This window comes from Oryza brachyantha, chromosome 7, assembly GCF_000231095.2.
Source record: "Oryza brachyantha chromosome 7, ObraRS2, whole genome shotgun sequence".
Lineage (NCBI taxonomy): Eukaryota > Viridiplantae > Streptophyta > Magnoliopsida > Poales > Poaceae > Oryza > Oryza brachyantha.
Genome location: NC_023169.2, coordinates 6,528,765 through 6,550,253, shown reverse-complemented (window position 1 = coordinate 6,550,253; position 21,489 = coordinate 6,528,765). Strand labels below are relative to the sequence as shown.

The following is a 21,489-nucleotide window of genomic DNA, read 5'->3' as shown; positions in this document are numbered from 1 at the left end:
ATGTTGCTACGTAGAGTGATAACTCCCTGGGGTCTGGGCATCTTGACCATAAGGTAGGTATAGTTCAGGATCCCCATGAACTTCGCCAATGCGGGCCTAGCAATGATGGTGTGGTACGCTGTTTCGAAGTCTGCGACAGCAAAGCTGATGTTCTCCATTCGATAATTATCCTTCGTTCCGAAGGTTACTAGAAGGGTAATTTGCCCGAGTAGTGTTGCCGATAGCCCAGGGATGACCCCGTGGAAGGGTGCATTACTCGGGCATAGCTCAGACCTCGGGATCTTCATGTCATCTAGTGTCTTGGTGAAGTGGATGTTGAGAGCGATGCCACTGTCTATGAGCACCCACTTCAGCTTGACGTTCTTGATGACTGGGGCTAATACTAGTGGGTAAATCCCTAAGTGAGCCACTCGGTCAGGATGATCCGAGCAGTCGAACGTGATCAGGACCTCCGACCAACGCAAGTATTAGGGAATGTCCACCGTTGTAGTGTTTATCTCCCTCGAAGTCAGCTTCTGCTTCCGTTTTGACTCATATGCGAGTGGGCCACCAAAGATATGGTTGAGCTCGTCTTGTGGGTCTTGGAAGTCGTCATCCTTCTTTTCAGCGGGATTGGTTTTGCTTGACCCGACCACTCTCATTTGGCCCTTGGCGAGCTATTCTGAGTAGTGACAAATGACGAAGTAGTCTTTGGCTATGTGGGAAGACTTCGGGTTATAGGGGCACTTGCTATTTATGACTTTATCATAGTCACTCAGCTTGGGACGTTGAATCGGTTGTCGGTCGGCCACAGCGACCTGCTCTTCTGGCTTATGTTTTCGCTTGTCCGAGTCCTTCTGGCTCTCCTTCTCCTTCCATTTGCTAGAGGGTTGCGACTTCTCCTCCTGCTTGTCTTCCCACGAAGCTGACATAGCGCCAGCAACTGCCGCGTAGGAATTGGCCATGTCAAAGAGGTATTTGACAGTGGTCGGCTCCTTCCTCGTGAACTTAGTGATGAATGGCTCATCTTTCACGCCTTTGCGGAAGGCGGCAATGACCACGTTATCCTTAATGTCCGGGATGGAGTTGCGCACCTCTGAGAACCGTTTGATGTAGGCCCGCAGAGACTCACTCTTTCTTTGTTGGACTTGGTATGGGTTGTACTTCGTCCTTGGCCTCTCATACGTGCCCCAGAAGTTGGCGATGAAACGATCGCGGAGCTCTACTGATAAATCGATGGATTGCTTGGGGAGCCCCGACAACCAGTGTTCATCCGAGTCATTCAGAGCGACTGGTAGGTAATTGGCCATTGCTTTGGTGTCGCCTCCTGTGGCCCAAATAGCCATGGTGTACACCGTCATCCAAGGTTTCGGGTCAGTGGAGCCATCATATTTTTTTTATGCTAGTCGGCTTGAAACCAGTCGGCCAAGTCAGCTGGCTTAGATTTTTGGTGAAGGCCAGGAAGCCGTCAGTCTTGTCAGTGTCAGAGCTCTCAAGTGATTGATGCCTAGACGCCTGACTATGGCTGTAGTGATCCCGATCCTGATGGCGGCTATCCTGACAGGCTTTGCATTGTTGTTCGATCATGCAGCGAAGATCGGAGGAGTCCTCTTGGTGGAGGCCCTCTCCTTTGCCTTAAGGTCCAATCAGCGGATTTAGTCGTCGAGGCGGCGTTGTCTATCAGTGATGTCTCTCCTTTGTGTTGAGTAGGGAGATCCGCTGCGCGACCTATTTTTAGTAGGTTGCCACGAACAAGTCGGTTGCCTGGAAACGTTCAGCCTATATCTAGGCGATCTAGATGACTGAGCCTCCAAACGAGCCGCCGGTTTTCCCGAAGTGCGTTGAATAGAATGCTGGATCGTAGCAGTGGTTACTATGACCTTGATCCTCTTGATGGTGTCGACCACCGATAGGTCTTGTTGGGAAAGCTGCTGGATCACATCGCTGAGTAGATCTGCAGCCACTCGGACGTTCTGCTGGGGCGTTTAAAGAAATTGTGCCCCTCTACTTGAGTTTGAAGTAGGTTTCGCTGCATCTTCCGAGATTGGTTTTGCAGCTCGACATGCGATTGTGTCGCACGTCGATCCTTCTCTTCTCATTCTAGGTGTTCGCGCTCATCCTGGAGTCGGCGCTCCTTAGCCAGTCGGGCCGCTTCTTCCTCCTGTCGTCGGCTCTTGGAGGTTTTTGAGGTCGGCTTAACAGTAGCGAAGATCTCCCTTGGTGGCACGAAACTTCCTGTGCTACTGCGAGTGTCAGAGGCATTGACCGGGGCGGTCAGCGCCAACTCGGGGTTCATATCCATTTCCATTGGGATGATACCATGATTAGCCTGCTGGTCGGCTGACTTTGGAGATGGCATTTCAGTATCGTGCGACCCAGATTGGACTAGTGCCTTCGTGTTAGGCTCGAACCGACAAACCTCTTCGCCAGATTCGGAGGAGCTTATGTCAGTGTAGGAGAGCGCATCGAACTGGCCAGTTTGGAGCCAAATGTCACTGAACTTGAAGGTTGAACCCAGTGGAAACTTCCTCTTCATGATGTCGGAGTTGACGCCAATCGAGCTTTGCTGAAAAGAGCCTTAGAGAAAAATGAATAGCACAACCCCTACCTGACACGCCAACTGTCGATGATTGATGTCGGCAATAAACTTATAGGGTGGCTATTGGGCTCGAAACTCGATGGTTAGGATGAAGAAAAAGACAATTACCCAGGTTCAGTCTCTCGGGTAGGCAAGATAATACCCTAATCCTGCTTGGCGATTGTATTGGATGTGTATGACCGTCTCCCGTATGAGGTGCCCCGTACCCCCTTATATAGTAGGGGATATGGCTTACAGATATGGTAGAGTCCTAATCTGATAAGAGTAAGATATATCCTAATTCGGTTATAACTCGAATCCGGTATGTGCGGCATGCAATCCGACAGTTATCAAACTACGGTTTAGTAACTGTTCGGCACCCCTACTCGGCAATACAGATATAATTTCCTTCCGATTCGGCACCCCTACGGCTGTATGTATTTATATAGTCTACGGATACCCCTAGTATAAGTATCCCACACTGCTCGTCAAGCACCGCATGTCATGTGTTGCCAATACATTGGTGTGCCTGTCAAAGCGATGCAAGCTGAATTATCAGCCTCAAGCACTTCCACGTCATCGGTCACCCACCGTATCAAACACTGATGTAAAGTAGACGGCATACAACAATTTGCATGAATCCAGTCTCGACCTAATAAAATATTATACCTACCCTTAACATCAATGACAAAGAACGCGGTAGGCACGGGTTTACTTCCTATAGTGAGCTCCATGGACATAACACCCTTAGCCTCAGCTAATTCCCCAGAAAAAGCACTAAGGCCCATATTAGTTTGCATCAACTCGCTATCTTTTGGTCTAATTTAGAAAAGACCGAAAGTGGTAAAATATTGACCCCTGCTCCTCCATCAACTAGCATACGAGCAACTGGTTTACCATCAAGATGCCCTTTGATAAACAAAGGCTTAAGATGCTCGCCTGATTTTTAAGGCATTTGAAATATTGCACTCTTTGGACCAAGAGTGAGTTTGCAGCATCCGACTTAGGTGCTCAGAAATCCACCGGTAACTTGAATACCATGTTCACATCCATATCACTAGGAGTATCCGGTTTATCTTCAAGATCATCGTCAGCTTCTTTCTCTATGTGGTTCTGCTTCCATGTTTTCTTGGTGGGCACTATTGGCTTAATTTGATTGTACCAATCATCAAATTCTTTTTCTTCTTGTTTTTTTTGAGTTCCTGTGTGCGCTCCTTCTGCACTCGTCGCTTTTGTGTACGGGGGAGTCCTGATACACACCACTACTGTTTTGGCTGTGTTCCTGGTGGGAGAATATTGTCGCCATTGCTTGTACTTGCTGAGCTCGAACGTTAATATACCTCTCTAGCGCCAAAATTCTTGTGTGCAGTACTGCAACCGCTGGCGAGCCCATAACCAAGGCGTTGATGCATGCCTACTCGCTGAGTTCAATTTTCTATGCCACCTGATTGACTTGTCCTTGTCTGATTCTTGTTGTTGTTGATTATGGGACACCCCTGCTTGTATGCCTAAGGTCCTGTACAACAGCACCCTGTACCGCTGCATGGTTTTGCATTGTTGTACGTTGGGGATGGATTGCCTGGAATTTTGACATTTTGGTTTTTTTAAAAAACTTATTTTACAAATAGATCTCTAAAAAAACTTATTGTACAAATGGATCTTTTGGACCGCGCTAACATCTTTGGAGCCATCGTTGTATAGGACGGCACCAATGACATTTGCGCGGTTAAAAATGTCTATTTACACAATAAGTTTTTTAGGGATCTATTCATAAAATAAGTTTTTCAAAAAGACCAAAATATCAAAATTACAGATGGAGTGCTGCTCTCGGGATATAACTGTCCGCTTGTAGATCTGCTGCTCATGATGCCTTCGTGCTGCACGCCATGCTGCCGCCACACATCTTGTTGTATCTCTGAACCTTGTACCGCAGCAACCATAGATTTATCAAGCACAATATCACCAATTTTCAGGCCGTAAGCACCTTCAATCTCATCCTCCTCTGCTACAGCATGACTCAAAACAACACCACTAAAATTAGCCTTACATGATCCTAAATCCGTGGAATGATTTTTAGGCTTAATCGGTACCCATATCTTTGTTCTCTTACGCTGAGCTTCCTCCTTCCCGTGATGCGATTTAGATTTCCGGTAAACAGGACCCCTCAGTTCTGGTGCATGCCACTCCAGTCGAAAAGGTGCCATCAAGGGGCATGGCATAAATTGATTCAATTGCCATAGTGGAACCTATGGATACATTGTAGGTGGATAACCCCAACATATCGACTCCATTGAAAATCGTGGTGGGAACAAAAAATAAGGACTTTGCATAAGAGGATAATTTGGATACCAACCATTACCACCACCATCATGTCTAGGAGGTGACCGAGGCCGTTTAACACCGCCAAGCCAACTAAACAAATCACCGTTTTTTTCAAAATATTTTTCTAGCAACCGGTGAAACTTCGGCTTCAGTTCTGGAGTACGTCTCTTCCCCTCATTGACTATCATCGACAATAACGTTCTTCCCTTTAGTGGATTCAGTCTGATGGGACCCAGTAAACACTTCTTTGTTCCCAAACTCAATCATATTAACAGAGAATGGGTCACTGTCAAGCTTCATTTTTGCCCCCTCCTTGAAAGCCAATTTGGCCATCATTGATCGTTGATTGTACCTGTCGACGAAACATATTGCAATCTTTAGTTGCATGAGAAAAAGTATTATGCCATTTACAGTAAGCCTTGTTAGGAACCAAAGCAACTTAATCAAGAAAAGAATCACTCAACACAGAAACTTTGTGGCACCGGACCAGCGTGTGCCGTCTTCTGTTTTTCACTCACTAAACTCAACACAATTACATGGGTATTTATAACGAACCAATGCAGTCACAAGCTAGCCTCGTGTTCCACTAACTACACTACCGGCCAGCATGCCTGGTGATGTGGACTAGGGTTCCCGATCTTCCGAAAGGTTCTGATAAATAATCGATTTGGGTGAAGTCACGACACACGTGGATCCTGCTTCTTGAGCCCTGCAATCGCAGCACCACGTCTCCTCTGGTTACCACAGTGCCGGAACATAGATGGCCTCGCTGAGAAGGCTAATCCCTGTTTGCGAATCGAAGAACACAAACAAGAACAAGAAAGAAAGCAACCAAAATTGCAGATGAATGATTAAACTCACGAGTAGGGTCTTACAAACCGATCTAGCGGCGAAACTGTTCTTGACAGATTTATCTAAGAAAAACCCAACCTAACCTAGGCAACGGCTACTGATATATATAGGCTAGAGTCATGCAAGACCCCCTTAGATGCGCCCCTAATGAACTCAGACACGATACATGGCCCAAAAGGCCCAAAGACGGTGACGCAGCACCGGGACAGATTTTCTGGACACCAACTTGTTCGGTCGATTTCCGTTGACTCGGAATGAATTTGGACGTGGGACTAGATCCATTGGAAAGATTATCTTCTTAGCTTTCCATTCATATAAAGAACGCCCCAATCCGAGCACGTATGCGACCTGGGCGTCCGTTTTACTGCAAACTGGTCGTGGACTCCGAACCGTGATCGAAATCGAATTGGTTTGCGCCTCCACCTTGACTTGGATGTTCTTCATGATCCTCTCCATGATTTCTAATCATAATACAATCATTAGGTAGCAATCTATTGTCCAAATCATAAAAAGAATAACATAGGAACGAGCTCACCTCTAAATGTAATTGTCGCGCTCGAGCTCTAGTGATTGAATCTTGAATATCCAACGAAGGTGTATTGTGTGCATCGAAAGGAGTGATGTCCTCATCATCTGGCAGCTAACCACTAACTAGCAACTAGCTAACCACTAACTCAACTACTAATGCATGCACACACACGTGCACACAACTTAGTCAATAATTAGTGCATGCATGCAAACTAATCACCTACTACTCCGGAGGTGTGCAGCACGTACATGCATGGCTAACTATCTAGCAATATGTGCTCTCATCTACTGGCACTATGATTGGCACACTACTCACTGCCAATCACTCTACTCACTAAGCCATGCAGCTCATCCATCTAATTAGCTCTTCACACCTTGAACACACATGCATGTATGTCTAACTCAGCTCCTATGCGACCCAACACAAATAAACATGCTGAAACTAATAAACAACAAGATTAATTTCTAACAAGCCTTTCTCCCAAACTCCTCCGGAGAATGAACTACATGTTCTTCTCTCAACCTAATTTGCTTGCCTTGCAAAAGCATGTAAAAAATTTTATCGCACTTACTAACATCAAAAGTGTATACTTAACTTCCTCCCTCCTAGTAGATGTAGGTTTTAAGATAGGACATACAAAAGGTTTAGACTTAGATGATGACACCCATTCTGCCACTCACACATCAACATCATCCTCGCTAGCCAAATCATCATCACTGGGCTCTGTCATATTAATTTGAGACTTTTCTTTATCTCCACTTTTATTGTCTCTAAATCGGTTGTATTGCCTAACTTCCTTAGCACGACTTTCTTGCACTAAAGCTTTCTGCAAAACTTGGTTAACATCTGAAAACTCCTGACCTTCCAACCTATCTCTAATATGTGCAAGTAAACCTGAAAAAGCAAGATCAGCCAGGTCTTTTTGGGCTATGGTTAAGCTAAAACACCGATATTTTACATCCCGAAACATCCTAATGTAATCAGACATAGATTCATTATATTTTTGTTTTACCAAAGCCAAGTCTGATAGCCTGAGCTCAGTTTAACCATTGTAAAAATACTCATGAAACTTCTGTTCTAACTGAGCCCATGTAAAAAAAGAATTAGGAGACAATGATGTAAACCATGTAAATGCATTGCCAGATAGAGATATAGGAAATAATTTAACTCTGTAAACATCTGACTGCCCAACCTCACTGCACTGTGCCAAAAAATGCCCTATGTGCTCAAAAGTAGACCTACTATCCTCTCCTGTAAATTTAACAAAATCTGGAATTCTAAAACCTCTAGGGCCACGTTCGATTGAAGCAAGGTAAGTTAACTTACCCCGGCACGAAAAACGTTGTAATAGATTAGTACATGACTAATTAAGTATTAATTATTAAAAAAATGTAGAATAGATTAATATGATTTTTTAAAACAACTTTCCTATAGAAATTTTTTGCAAAAAATACACTGTTTAGCAGTTCAAAAAACGTGCGTACGAAAAACGAGAAGGTAAGTTAAGTTGGGGGGAGCAAACGAACGCGGCCTAGGATAAGGAGTTAAATCAAAACTCTCAGGGTATGGTTTTTGATATACATGTGCTCTTCCCTTAGGCTCTAGCCCAAACTCCCTAAGCATATTAGCAAGTTGATCTCTGAAATTCTCATTGGGCTGCGACAAATTATTCCAAGGCACAGGCGCTACATATGGCTGCGATGGCGGCTGGTGTATATTGTGGAGCTGCACCAAAATAATCATGGGGGTATCGGCCCGTAAGGAACCCCGGTACCCAAAGGTGGCACTGGTGGAGTACTATATGCCACTGTTTGATATTATGGTTGTGGAAAATTATAATTGTAGCCAACACTCCTATTGCTAGTGCTAGGTACTATGGAATCAGTAGCAGTAGGCACAGAACTACTGGCCGAAACACCACTGTAATTTCGGCTGGTTTGGTTTGTATTTGGAAAAGCAGGCAATGGCAAGGTACTAGCCGAAAGCCATGTACTAATTGCATGATATGAATTCGGCAATGAAGCCGAATTGGTATTATCACCCGACACTGGCTGTTTTCTATTACGCTCATCATTAATATGTAAAACTCCTGCACGAATTTGACGAGGTAAACTATTCTGAATATCCCTACTAAACCGCTCCTTAAATATAGCTAGATCATTACGCACTGTTTCAGTAATTGTGTATGCCATGTGTGACATATTTGTATCAAATTTACTAGGTACTAAAGCATCTATTAAATTAGCAATCTTATTAGAGCATGATGATTTATTTACCTCTGTTATTACCTTTTTTTTACCATGTCGTTTCTGGTTTTCTGGAAGCAGGTCAGTATGTTTCATCTAATCCGACTTTTCCTTCTCCAGCTCTTGATCCAATTGCCGTGGATCCTCTTTAGATAAATCATCTAACTTGACTTCTATGATGTTCTTGGGGTCAATAGTAGTAGCATCTACCTTTTCTTTGGTTGGATCAGCTTTTTCTCCGGCCATGATGGCCCTGCACAGAGAAAAAGATTCGTTCTCACCTTGGCTTCATGTGATGTGCAAGCTAGCTATTCCTCCTTGATCTCCATGCGCCTTGGACAAGAGTTGCCCGCTGTTTGTTGATGATGATGAATACGTACTGGATTGATTTCGGTCAAATAAATTGACTGAAATTCTCGTCCTCAGCAGAGTCGCCAATTTTGTTGCCACGTAAAATTGATCTATGCGACCACAAGATAGACGTCGTACTTTCCTGACGAAGAATGGATGCTTTCCTAGCAAAGCAACAAAGAATTCCCCTCTTTCGTGTAGGAAACGACCGCTTTTCAGCGCAAAACGGTAAAGATAAATTGCACCTAGGATCGATCGAAGAATAGCTAAAATTCCTGACTATGAAGAAAAACAACAGCAAAAAAATAGTAGATTGATAATTTGTTCGGGGATTCAATTTAAATTCATAACCTCATATATATAGGGTGTAGCGTAAACACAAAAATATAGCAGATGTATCTATATATATATATCTACTGCCAAACACAACTAGGACTCGACACTAACATAACTGCCAAAGTATTTATTTCTAAACTTGGTAACCGACTCAATCCTAGCAAATTAAATATGGAATAATCCAACGCGGATCCGGGTTATCTTTGATCTGACTCTGCATGCAACCCTATCTGATCCATCAAGCAAAAGCAAACCTCTCAGCTAGCGAGGCAACTGACCAATGAACAATCCACCACTGTGCAAGTCTCCCATAGCTGGTTTTTACAAGTCTTCATGGTTGTACCAATGTCAGCAAGAGCAACAGTAATAAAGTATTACATAGGGTACAACAACCACTACACAAGCCATGTCTCCATGGTCCACACCACAACCTCCAGCACGAGCCAAATCAAATACTACAGCCACCCAATATATGCACACCTTGACTTCCTAGGACATCAATACCAAAATCCTGCACCACAAATTAATTGATCTATCAAGCACATCACTCAATAAACTGAAAATAAGACATCTAAATAATTTGGCCAACTCAAATGGAAATATATATTAGCCAAATTATAACACAAACAGATCTCTATCTCGGTGTCGTAGGCACATAGGTGAATACCAGGCCCACGAATCATCTAATGTTTCACCAATGATAAGAATTCTGGACTGATAACTCTTTTTCTACACCTTTGCAAAAATATTGGACATAAATAATTTGCAGCATCTTTCTCAAAGTAATCATAGAAAGGTTCAGTAAATGGTATCGACTACAATGCAACACAGTCTAGTTTCGCCCCTTTCATCAAAGATTTGATAGGCATGGTTCGTAATACTCTAACATCCTAAACTATGTCATCTAACTATCAAGATGATTATGTAATCTAGAGTTCATGCTCTCACTCCAGTGAGCAAACTTAGGAAACAATGACCAACTTGATATGTAGCAACCTATAAATGTAGCAACTCAAAAGTCATGTTAAATCATGCATGTTCGCTTTAAATCTTGTTTCTTATTTTGAGGTCTAGTCATTTCTACATAAACTCCTCAATGAAGCATGTGTTATATAAAAAACCATCTGAATTAGTCTCCCATTTTAGATCCATGGAAATGTTTTATTATGTTCTGCTCAATATGCCAAATGCATAGCTTGTGGTTGTACATTGGCTATACTATCCTTATAACACACTGCATCACAATGTCATAGTTATAACTGATATAGTATGCTTCAGTGACATGGAAGTTAAAAATATTATCAACGGTCACAATACCCTTTCACTGTTTTCTCTGCAATTATAGCACATCCAAAGACAAGTGTGCTTCGATGGTGATTGAAGCCAACAAAGGGAATAAATAATAATTTATGTTTATTGGTCCAATATGTATAGTCAAATACAAACACATCTCAAGATGCTTCATGATCAAACGAGACTGACCGTCTACACAAAATAATCATTTCATGTGGCTATACTCATCCACCTCAAATCTAAGAAAAGAATCAACTTCTTTATCCTCTTTGTCCATTAGGCATCGCAACACAGTTTCAACATCTCCAACTATGGTCTCAATCTTGTGTTTATGACAATAGTTATATAGATTAGTGTCAATAAAACCGACATTCTCATAGCCACCATATTGCTTTTCCATAATGTTCATATATAGTGCCTCCTTACTCCGGCAATCTCTATCTCAAGTATTTCCTTCTTCTTCACATTATATAGCTAATAACCCTATACGACCCAAGAAAGCATTTTTATTAGGAGTCACTAATGGATTATGTTCATCACGAAAGTCCTAAATAAACCAAAATCCCGCGTGCGGTGTTAACCTATGTTACCATCTTGGCCACACAACCACAACCAGTAATATTCCTTGGCTTTATTATCATATTTTCCATCTCTAAATACTAATATTCCAAAAACCACTGTCTGCTACAAACCATAACTCTCTGTGTGACCTCTTTTTTATTATTCCATCTTTAAGCATAAAATCTTCTTCTGCTAAATCCTTTATCCTATGCGTAGTTATGTAGAAGTGAAATTCATCTGCAATCTTGAACGTCTTCCCTAGAATTTGTCTCTACTGCAACATGCACTCAAACGATATCCCACGATCAGACACCGTGACTTATTTCTAGCAAATAATAATGCATGGATTTAATAAACGACGGGCCTTTCATCATTGACTTCATAAAATTAAGTTTTTCCAAAAGAAATAAATTCTTCTATTCCAATTACCAAACATCAAACACATAAACCACAGTAAATGTACGCTAGTAAAACAATTCTTCTATATAATACATGATTAATATATATTTATTTTTGATCTAACAAATATGATTAGTGCAAAAATTAGGGACATTCACAGTACCCAAATAAACAACTTTTAATAATATATGGAAAAATTTTAAAACCTTATTAAATTTTTACTCCTTATATTATCATCAGCAAACTGTTGTACGAATAACCTCTATCAACAAATAACAAATAGCTCATGGAATAAACAACTAATAGCACACTGTAGTTTATAAGATAACTTCTTTCAAAATATGATCCTTTTCAATAGACACTACTACATAAGTGTGCATGCACATATTAACATCAAACAACGCAATATAGATCAATAACATTCCTAACCGATGGAATCCAGTTGACTGAACACACTAGGTGGGGGCTATGCCGTGCGATGTGTCCTTGCGTAAGCAATAAACCAACAATCAATAAATAGAGAAGACTTACATACAAAAGAAATCAACGCCAACCGACCCCCGATCAACAAGGAAGATTTGCATATGTAACAAATAATACAAATACAAGAACTCAAATACCCTATGCTGCCACCTTCCTCCGGCGAGGACCATGTAAAGCAGGCGATATATAAGAACGGCCTTCTCTACCAATGAACACCTTAAACACACGCATGCAACCGTAATAAGATAAATACATCTACAAACATTTTAAACGTGGAATGCATTCACACAAAATACATTTGCCATCTAAGTAACTTTATAATTACATCACTGTCATCGATTGCATTGCAGTAATTTGTTTCCATACCTTGCCCTCACAAATCAACAGCTCATATTGCAGATATTGTAATGTACACACTGGTTATCTAGTACACAGGTATAGGTAGAACATATATAGTGGAACTACAGAGAGATTTAGGTTCAATATTGATCCAAATGCCGCATGTTCTTTCGAGTGCACCTAGAGTGTTGGGTTCAGGAATCATGATTGGTCCGAAAACTTTGTCCTCTTTGCCTCGTTCGCTACACAACTGTCCTGCTGGAACGTGGGAAACAAAACAGTAGATAGTAGTTATTTTAGGTAACTGCATTTGTTATCTCTGTTTTCAACTTCAATTGTGATTTTGCAGTACAATTTTCAACTTTCTATTTCTTTCATCGTTATTTCCAACTGAAGCTTGGGTTTAGTACCATTTTGTATATTCATATGAACATTTTTTCAAGAAATATATGCCTAAGCATAAAAAAAGTTAAATGTATGCCATTTGCAAATTTGCCTCTACTTTTTGACAATTGTGATTCTACCCTAGCTTGTTTTGACAATAATTTTGCCCTTGTCTTGATATGGATTTTAATACCTTCAAGAGAAGGTAACACAATAGGCACAAACACAAGTTTCAATTCATATAAACAAGTGTAAAATCTCAAAGGTAATAAAGTAGAGTTAAACATTAGAATTGGTTAATAACACATTCAGGTTTACATGTAAATAGAGATGGCAATTTTACCCATGGGTATGGATACCCGTGGGTACCCGACCCTAATTTTTTGGCCGTGGCATACCCGCCCACTACCCGACTACCTAACGGATAGCAGCTGGGTTTTAATTTTTACCCGCGGGTAAACCGCGCTCGACCCGAATATATATATTTTCTCCAATTGGCCCACATAAAAACCATATATATTTCATTGGGATACTATGGTTGGTTCGTAGTTCACTATTTTTTAAGTGTGATACTATGATTTTGATATCATTCTTCTTTTTATTTATAATTTTGAGTTCATTGTTTCTTTTACTATTTTTTGTATGCATATTGGATAAAACATTAATGATATGTTTTATTCTAAAATACCCACTGGGTACCGGGTGGGTACTCGAGCGCCCGCCGGGTATGGGTATGGGTATGGGTACAATATTTTGCCCGCTAAGCAATTAGGGTACGGGTCGGGTATTTATGGGCGGGTGTCAGGTTGGGCATGTTCTTGCTCCACCTGTACCCGACCCGACCCATTGCCATCCCTATACTGTATATTTATGGGCACAACATGTAAGTGATGTACTCACCAATTGGTCCTTGCCTGAATTCTCCTCCTTGTTATCACCGTCTTCTTCATCCATCAGCCGCTGAAGTTAAAGTTGAGAGAAGCATATATGATGAGTTACCAGTACTTAATTATAAAATCTTTTATAGTAACAAACACTAAAACAAGAATGCATCTATTAGGGATTTAAGTCCAATCATATACCTGTTGACAAAATTTGTGCACCTCAATGGTTGGACGGTTGGGGTGAATGTCAACGGCACGCCTTAGCACCATATCTGCTTCCTCAACCTGGTCGTCCGTTGCACCCTGACACGCGATCCAAACCTCCACGGTCTTCAGCAGCAGGACGTTCCCCAAGCCAACCTCGCAGGCGGCACCACCACCGCACCGGGATGCAAGCACGCATAGCTCAACCGTCGTCAACGCTGGCACCGCCCCCTGTAGAAACGTGAGAGAGATGTTCGTGTGGAAGCACCTTAGGTTAGGGAACAGTCCGCTACCACCTCTGACGGTCCACGAGTACCCCTCCTCCCCCTCGACGTGCACAGAGAGGAAGCGAAGCATTGGCATCCTAGAGAGGCGCTCAAGATCACACCCCTCGATGGCTTGCACTCGAAGGTCTAGCCTCGAGAGGTGCGGGACATGGTTGCAGTTCAACCACGATGGCAGGCATGGGAGTACCACCCGGACGCTGTCGATGCAGAACTTGCGGAGCTGCCTAGGGGGATCCCATCCTTCCCAGCCGTTCATCCAGGCATCCGAACAGGAGAAGAAGTCCAGGTCCTCAAGTCTGCTTAGACCACGCAGGGACTCCACCAGGGCCTTCAAGGAGACCTCGTCTACCTCCCAGTACCAGTTGATGTGGAGGATCCTCAGCTCCGTCAGCTTACGCAGTTCCATAGCAAAGTTTGGGCAGCTGTCGTCAGATACATACACCCAGAGCTCTTGCAGGGACATCAGACTCCCAAGCCCAGCAGGAACTTCGGTGAATTCGTCAAGGCATAGACGGAGCAGCTTGCTTAGCTTATAGACAGCCACTGGCAATGGGCCAACGCCACTGTCCCTGACGTCCAATGTTTGCAGGTGCATGAGATCGCCTATGTTGGGTGGGAGATCAGAACGTGTGTTCCTCATTCCTAAGTACCTTAGCTGACGTAGCTTACCAAGATGCTTGAGATCGAAGTCGGCGATGGAACAGTCTTCCAGAGCTAGCACACGTAAAGCAAGGAAGTTCACAAGTGGGGGTATCATACTTGTGGGGCACTCAAAGACATTGAACGACCTCAGCCGTGCCATGTCCACACCCAGATTGTTTTCTATGTCTTGATTCCAACTCTTGTGCAGTGCTAGCCTCCGGACATTTCTGTTGTGTAAAGTTGAGTTGTGACCCTCGTACATTCTATCCAACACTAATGTAAAGGTTTCATCAGTTGCAAAAATGCGGATGAGATCCAACACCATGTCATGGATGTAGCAACCATCTAAGGTGCCCCCATCAATGCTGTCAAAATCCACAGGTTGTATCATGCTTTTGTTGATAAGCTCAGTGAAGTATTTCTCGCCGACCTCAAATAGACCCTTCCCTTGTTCCACGTGAACAAATCCTTCTGCTATCCATTTCCATATCAAGGACTCTTTCTCAATCCAGCAATCCTCTGGATATATGCTTAGGTGCAGCAGACAATTCTTTAGGTATAATGGCATATCATAGTAGCTAAAACATAGTATCTTTCTCATGTTATGAACTGGTTCATTATCTTCAGGCCCAAAACCAATAGAATTATACTTGTTAGACCAATCCTCCATCGGTTTATTAACAAAAACACTAGCTATTGTAATAATAGACAATGGAGCACCACCACATTTATTTAAGACCTTTTCGATTACCTCAATTGATTCATTACTAGTTGGATCTATGCAGTCAACACCAAATAATCTTTGGTGGAATAACCTTTTTGAGTTATCTTCAGAAAGTGGCTCCATGTTGTAAACATCACCAACTTCGATGGCAACTTGGGAAATACGAGTTGTTGCAACAACTCTACTTCCAGAATTGGTATCCACCAGAGCACACTTAATAATCTCCCATGTGGATATCTCCCATATATCATCCAAAATAATCAAATACCTGCCAGGATGGGAATAGAACAGTTAATAAAATTATCTACACTAGCTATATCTAAATCTTCTAAAGAAGGCAGTGGTGACAATGAATCCACCGCCCATAAACTTTGTTGTATGTGTTTTTTTGCCAGCTACTTAATGTACGTTAATATGACAAAATAGTCTTACATGTTAACTCTATCTTATTTTATCTCTAAATACATGTTTATTATGCAAACAAAATTACACATCGAGAGGTTGAATGTTCTAAAAACCTCATAGTTGATTTGTTCAAAACATTACTAGGTATGTATAATTCATATTTATCTGTAGCAAAAGACTAGAATTTAGATAGCACCTATAACATATTATATGGACTTGTTTTAGAAAGCGAAACTATTAGTATTAGTATTGCTTTTTTCTTAAAATAAAAGGGCACAAATAATATATTGTAGGTGTCATTTATAAAACCGACAACAACCAACCGACCGACAAACCAAACCACAAATCACCGAGGTAAGCCAACCTTATCCTCTCCTGTCCTCACTCCAAGCCCCAAGCCAAGTCATATCTTACCCCCTTGAGCTTCTCTGTCCCCGACGGCACGCGTTACCCTCCTACTCCTCTCTCCCTGTCAGCATGGCCGCATCTGGCCCATGCCTCATCTTCCCATGAGATCTCGGCCCGCCCCTCAGATCCATCCACACGGCGGTGCACGGCAGTGAAGCTGGTAGCCGACGACACCTACAATGGGCTTGATGGAGATGTAGGTTGCATCAGCGTCCTTTGTTGGAAGCAGGTTTGATGTCAGCAATGAAATCAACTTCCTCCATGGCTGCACCGCTACACCAGCTACACGAACCCACCGTGTGCACAAGAACCTCAACACCAACCTCCACGCCTTGCCGCCACTCGCTCGCTCACCTGGGTTGATCTTTCTTTTTTGGTTGTTCAAATTTGTGGACTATGGGAATAGTGGGGGTTGATTTGGTAGATTATTGATCCTGTGTGTTCTTGATTTGATATTGTGGATTAGGGCAGTGGATGTCCATTATTGATCTGAGGTTGGGGAACATAAATTCGGGCTGGTTGGAGCATCTTCTCTCGAGCCGATGCTTTGAGCTGGCGGCACATTTTTAAGCATTATGAGCACAAAGGTGCCACTTCTACTACTGGAAGCAATGACTTGGTATCGGATAATTGGTACAAGCTGCAAATCTGGTGCCTATGCCGGCTTCGCAGCCAGCAAGTACCTTTCTATAGTAGTATAGTATTTGTAAATGTGAGAATAGAGGATCCAAAATGATATAAGCAATTATCAACATGTTAGTTAATCATCATCTGTGTGCCCTCGTAACATATAATTTTCTGATTCGAATTGAATCACTCACCAAAATACTTATTCCCAAATTAACTATTTGAAAATAACTCCAATCCTTCTAAGAATTTTGATAACCAATCACTAGGAAAAAGTAGGCAAATAGTAGTATGATATATTATCTAGAACCTACACGGTGTTACCACTATCGCCATTTGCTGTTGATAGTAATATATTTTGCATGAATGCATTTACAGTCACGGAATTGGGCCGTAATAGTCTCCAGGAAGTAAATATTTTCATTAAATTGTATTGTTTCCTAGAATTACTACAGAATCACCTCACCTAATTCCGCTATGACTGGTGATTCGTTTAAAATCAATGTCGATTTTTAACAAAAATTGACACAAGACTTTGAGCCAAAAGTTTTTTATGTGAATAAACAGGAAAAAAAATTCAATTGCTGAACCGACACATCCACGTTTACACGTTAGTCTCACAAGGCCACCATGGCACCAACCAATAGCTGATTCCCTTCATTTGTTGAAGATATATATACATTTCATTAAGTGTTGTTATTTTCATTTGAAAAACACTTAAAAATGTATGATAGTATTATTTTCAATTTGCCATGGATTAAGGTTAGTGGTAACAATATTAGTCATAGTATCATTTTCAATTTGCCATGGATTAAGGTTAGTGGTAACAATATTAGTCATCAGCGAGTATATACTTAATCATGCAAACCGGTAAATATATCCTTACATTAGTACAAAACCACCAATCCTAACCTATCTAGCACTGTCAGTGTCAACCAGGGTTTACCTTGCCGTGAAGAACTCCGAAGCCACCGCCGGTGGAGCATGATTATCATGGTTTTTCTGTGGTTTTGGGCGGTTTCTCACCGTGATAATCACAGTTATCGTGATAACCCCAGTGGAGAAACCGTCGGTTTCCTGAATGTTGGTGTCAACAATTCACTTGCATGTATCTATTTAATTAAGACATTCTTGAATATCGGGTCTTAATTTTGGTGGAATTCCCCACCCCCTCCCCCCCAAAAACAAGGAAAATAATGATTTTGCCTTTTGCCTACTGAAAAATAGCCGCAGATTGTCAATGTCATTGACGGATGCATGTTGTCACCAACATCATTACTTGGCTGGCATTCCTTTTTCCTCCTTAATTCTACTCCTACCTCTGAAGCCCCGATCGAGGATGATCCATGTCCATTGTCATCATCACCACCTTGTCCATTGGCAGATTCAGTGATAATTAAGCATGACCAACACTGGGATAGGCAAGCTGCAGAGAGCAGGTAATGGGGGACAATGATCGTTATGGATACTATTTTGGGCTGGAAACGATTAATTAGCACTGCTGGTTCTTCAAAACAAGCAGTGATGGTTGTTTCTGAAATGATGGTCATGGCCAATTCTGTAGTAATGTTATGGCACTTGACTCTGTTTTGGACTGATGATGCAGGCAGCATGCATACATACATTTTAAATCTAGTTAGTCCCTCACAAGACAATAAGTTAGATATGTACAACACATCTAGTGATCTACCCGAGTAGATTTTTTCTCTGATTAACATCATAATTCCTAGCATTTTTCACATTTCCTCATCTAGTGCTGAATCCTCTTTATTTTTCCAATTAAAATGATAGTTTCTAGAATGTGGAAGCCTCCAATTAGAAAATCAGATAACAAATAGATAAAGATGCACACCAATACAGATTTAGTCAGCATAGAAAACTAGCAAATAGAAGCTGAGCAAAACACTAATTAGTATCAAATAGAACACTCATCAGCATATGCACATAATTCAAAAAAGTTAATTTTGCAGCATCTACATACATACCTCATATTGCCAAGAAATTCTCGGAGCTCATCAGTAAGATTCCTTTCACTTAATCCTGCTAGATCATACATGTTTCTGTCATTATCAAGTTCAATAAGGATAGTCTTGAGAACCTTCTTGATATCAGGTTTTCGACCCACCGAAACGAAACAGGCAAAGCCAAACTGCACTCTTAGAATGTTAAAAACTTCTTTCGCAAGAGTTGTCTTGCCCAATCCTCCAAACCCAACAATGGATGCCATCTTCAGCTTCTTGGACAACTCATCATCCTCCATGGACAATATTTTCATTAGATCACCACTTGCCTTGTCAATGCCAACAGGCTTGGTGACCCTATCATACAATTTCAAGATGGGAGTGTTGATGATCACTGGAAGCTTAGAAGCAACATCTCCAGTCTTGTGCCTAACATTTTCTGTCATAACCTCCTTGACTTGCTTTTTGACATATTTGATATCATTATTGGCAATTTTGCAATGGGTCTTTAGCTTGTACAATGACTGATGATATGTGTCAATTAACCTTGTGAAGATGTGTTTCTTGGTTGGCTCAAGGCCACCGCCACATACCATGAAGTTGTCAACATTGTCCTCAATGTCATAAGAGAGATCCCTAAAGTCCCTAGCACAAATCATGATTTGCTTGTCAAGTTGATCTATTGGCACCTTTGAGATCATGTCAAGCTCCACTTGCAAACTCTCGAGCTCAGCCTTGAGGAATGTGATCTCCTCCTTCACACTCTTTTGTAGGCTATACTCTTCCATTAGCAGCCTGCTCAGCTTGGGGAGGAACGTGGCAATTGCCGCAGTGGTGAACTCCATGTATGTTCTCTGGTTTCCCCCACAGTTTCCTGTAACAATGATGATTCATATGACGATAAGGCGTAAGTTAACTATCATTAGATGCTTTCACAATATATATGTGCTATATCTGCCTTGATATATACCTTCTTAATAATATCACAACCAGCTCTGGTAAAAAGAAAATGGTATGAAATCATTACTGAGATATATAGGAAAAATAACCTTGGGTTTGTCTCATTTTTCTTTTCTTTTTATTTTCTTTTCCTTTCCTTCACCTTCTTTCTTTTCTCTTCGTTCTTCCTGACCGGCGATGGGTGGACGACGCCGGTGGCCGGGGAAGTGACGGAGCGGTGAGGGAGGCCGGCTCCTGGACCGGGAGGACGAGGGGGTTCCATTCCCAATCGGTGGCGGTGGCGGCGGCGGGATAATCGGGAAGGAGGCCGGCGGCGGCGGCCATGGAGACGGCAGCTCCGGCGAGGTCTAGCGGAGGGCGGCGGCTTGGGAGCACCAGGAGGGAGGGGCAAAGCCGTTGGCGTGGTCGGCTGGGACCGATACTGCCTAGAGTGGCGGTGCGGGGTGCGGCCTTCGGCGGCCGAACAGGGTGCGGCGGGCTCCGGCGGCGCAGGGAGGACAGGGGAAAGAGGGAAAGGGTGGCATAAGGATGGTGATTGCGACCTCAATTTTGGAGAAGAGCCATCGACGGCGACGAATTTTGGAAGAAACGACGTCGGCGGCCGAACGAAGGTCGACGGCGACACGCCGTCGGTGGGATCGAATCCGGCAACGGTTGTGATGCCGTCGCGCGACGGCGACGCGTGGACGCGGGCGTGGCGAGGAGAGCAGTTGCTGCTGTTGGCCGGCGTCGGCGCGTGCACGGTGAGAGGTAGGGAGGGAGAAAGTTGGCTGGCTGGGCCAAAAGGGATCAAAAACGACAGCAAACGGTCGGAAATCATCTTTACCGCTTTTGTTTTCATATTTTTTTAATCGAATCGAAATCAGAAACCTTAGATACAAAAACGGAATCGAATATTATTAAATATGAAAACGGCTCGAATTTGAATCGAAGCAGATACGGTAACGGATATTTATCGTATTGGAAAACTTTTAAACCGAGGTTTCAATTTTTTTCTAAAACAGTAGATTAAATTTCAAACATTAGCAACTAGCCACAATATTTTTTACCAAGTTCATAAGTCACCTTGTAATGATTGTCTAAATACCAAATAAAAGCTATAATTTACAAATTATTATAGTAAATACAAATCATGTAGATTATTATAAAAATTCACATAATATATTATAAAATAAAATATGTGTCATACAAGTTGATACAAAGTAAAGTGATTTTATATGTTTTTTATTAAGGACTTAAGGCTAACTTGTTGAAGTGGGCTGGGCCATTTTGGTTGATATTCTGAATTTATGTCATATAGGCCTGCAGAAAAATTCCAAAAGAAATTTCGGAAAGTTTCTGAGAAAAATTTCGGAAATATTCCGACCGATTCCGATTTCCGACGGATACTACCCTTACCGTATCCGTTTCTGTCTCCGAGAAAAAATTCCGAATCCGTTTCCGTTTTCGATAAATTCCAAAAAAAATTCCGACCAACGATTTCCGTTTCCGAAAACTGGTCCGGAATCCGGAAAGATTCTGAACCGTTTTCATCCCTACGAGAGACCCATTTTTGCGAATCACCTAAATTTTTCAGCATATGTATTTTTATAAAAATTTTCTATAGAAAAGATACTTTAAAATATCATATTAATTTATTTTTAATCATGTAGTAACCTATTAGTAGATTTTCTGCGCTTCTACCGAACACGGCATTAGTTAGACGAATGAAAAGATTTTCTATAGAAAAGATGCT

General features: G+C 42.0%; 1 protein-coding gene across 4 annotated transcripts; it reads right to left on the bottom strand.

The window, feature by feature from the left end:
• Positions 1–12,210: 12,210 nt before the first annotated feature.
• LOC102709383 (disease resistance protein RGA5-like) lies at positions 12,211–20,044 on the bottom strand. 4 transcript variants are annotated; one of them, XM_006657556.3, is made up of 5 exons: positions 19,844–20,044; positions 18,819–19,668; positions 13,735–15,661; positions 13,553–13,612; positions 12,211–12,526 (listed from the first exon to the last, which is right to left on the bottom strand). In XM_006657556.3, exons 1-5 carry the CDS (start codon positions 19,857–19,859, stop codon positions 12,470–12,472), a joined length of 2,910 nt encoding a protein of 969 aa, XP_006657619.2. In that variant the 5' UTR covers positions 19,860–20,044; the 3' UTR covers positions 12,211–12,469. The 4 variants fall into 4 exon arrangements, with proteins under 4 accessions (XP_006657619.2, XP_015695334.1, XP_015695335.1 ...); XM_015839848.2 differs by having other exon boundaries at positions 12,211–12,523; XM_015839849.1 differs by having other exon boundaries at positions 19,765–19,853.
• Positions 20,045–21,489: the final 1,445 nt, after the last annotated feature.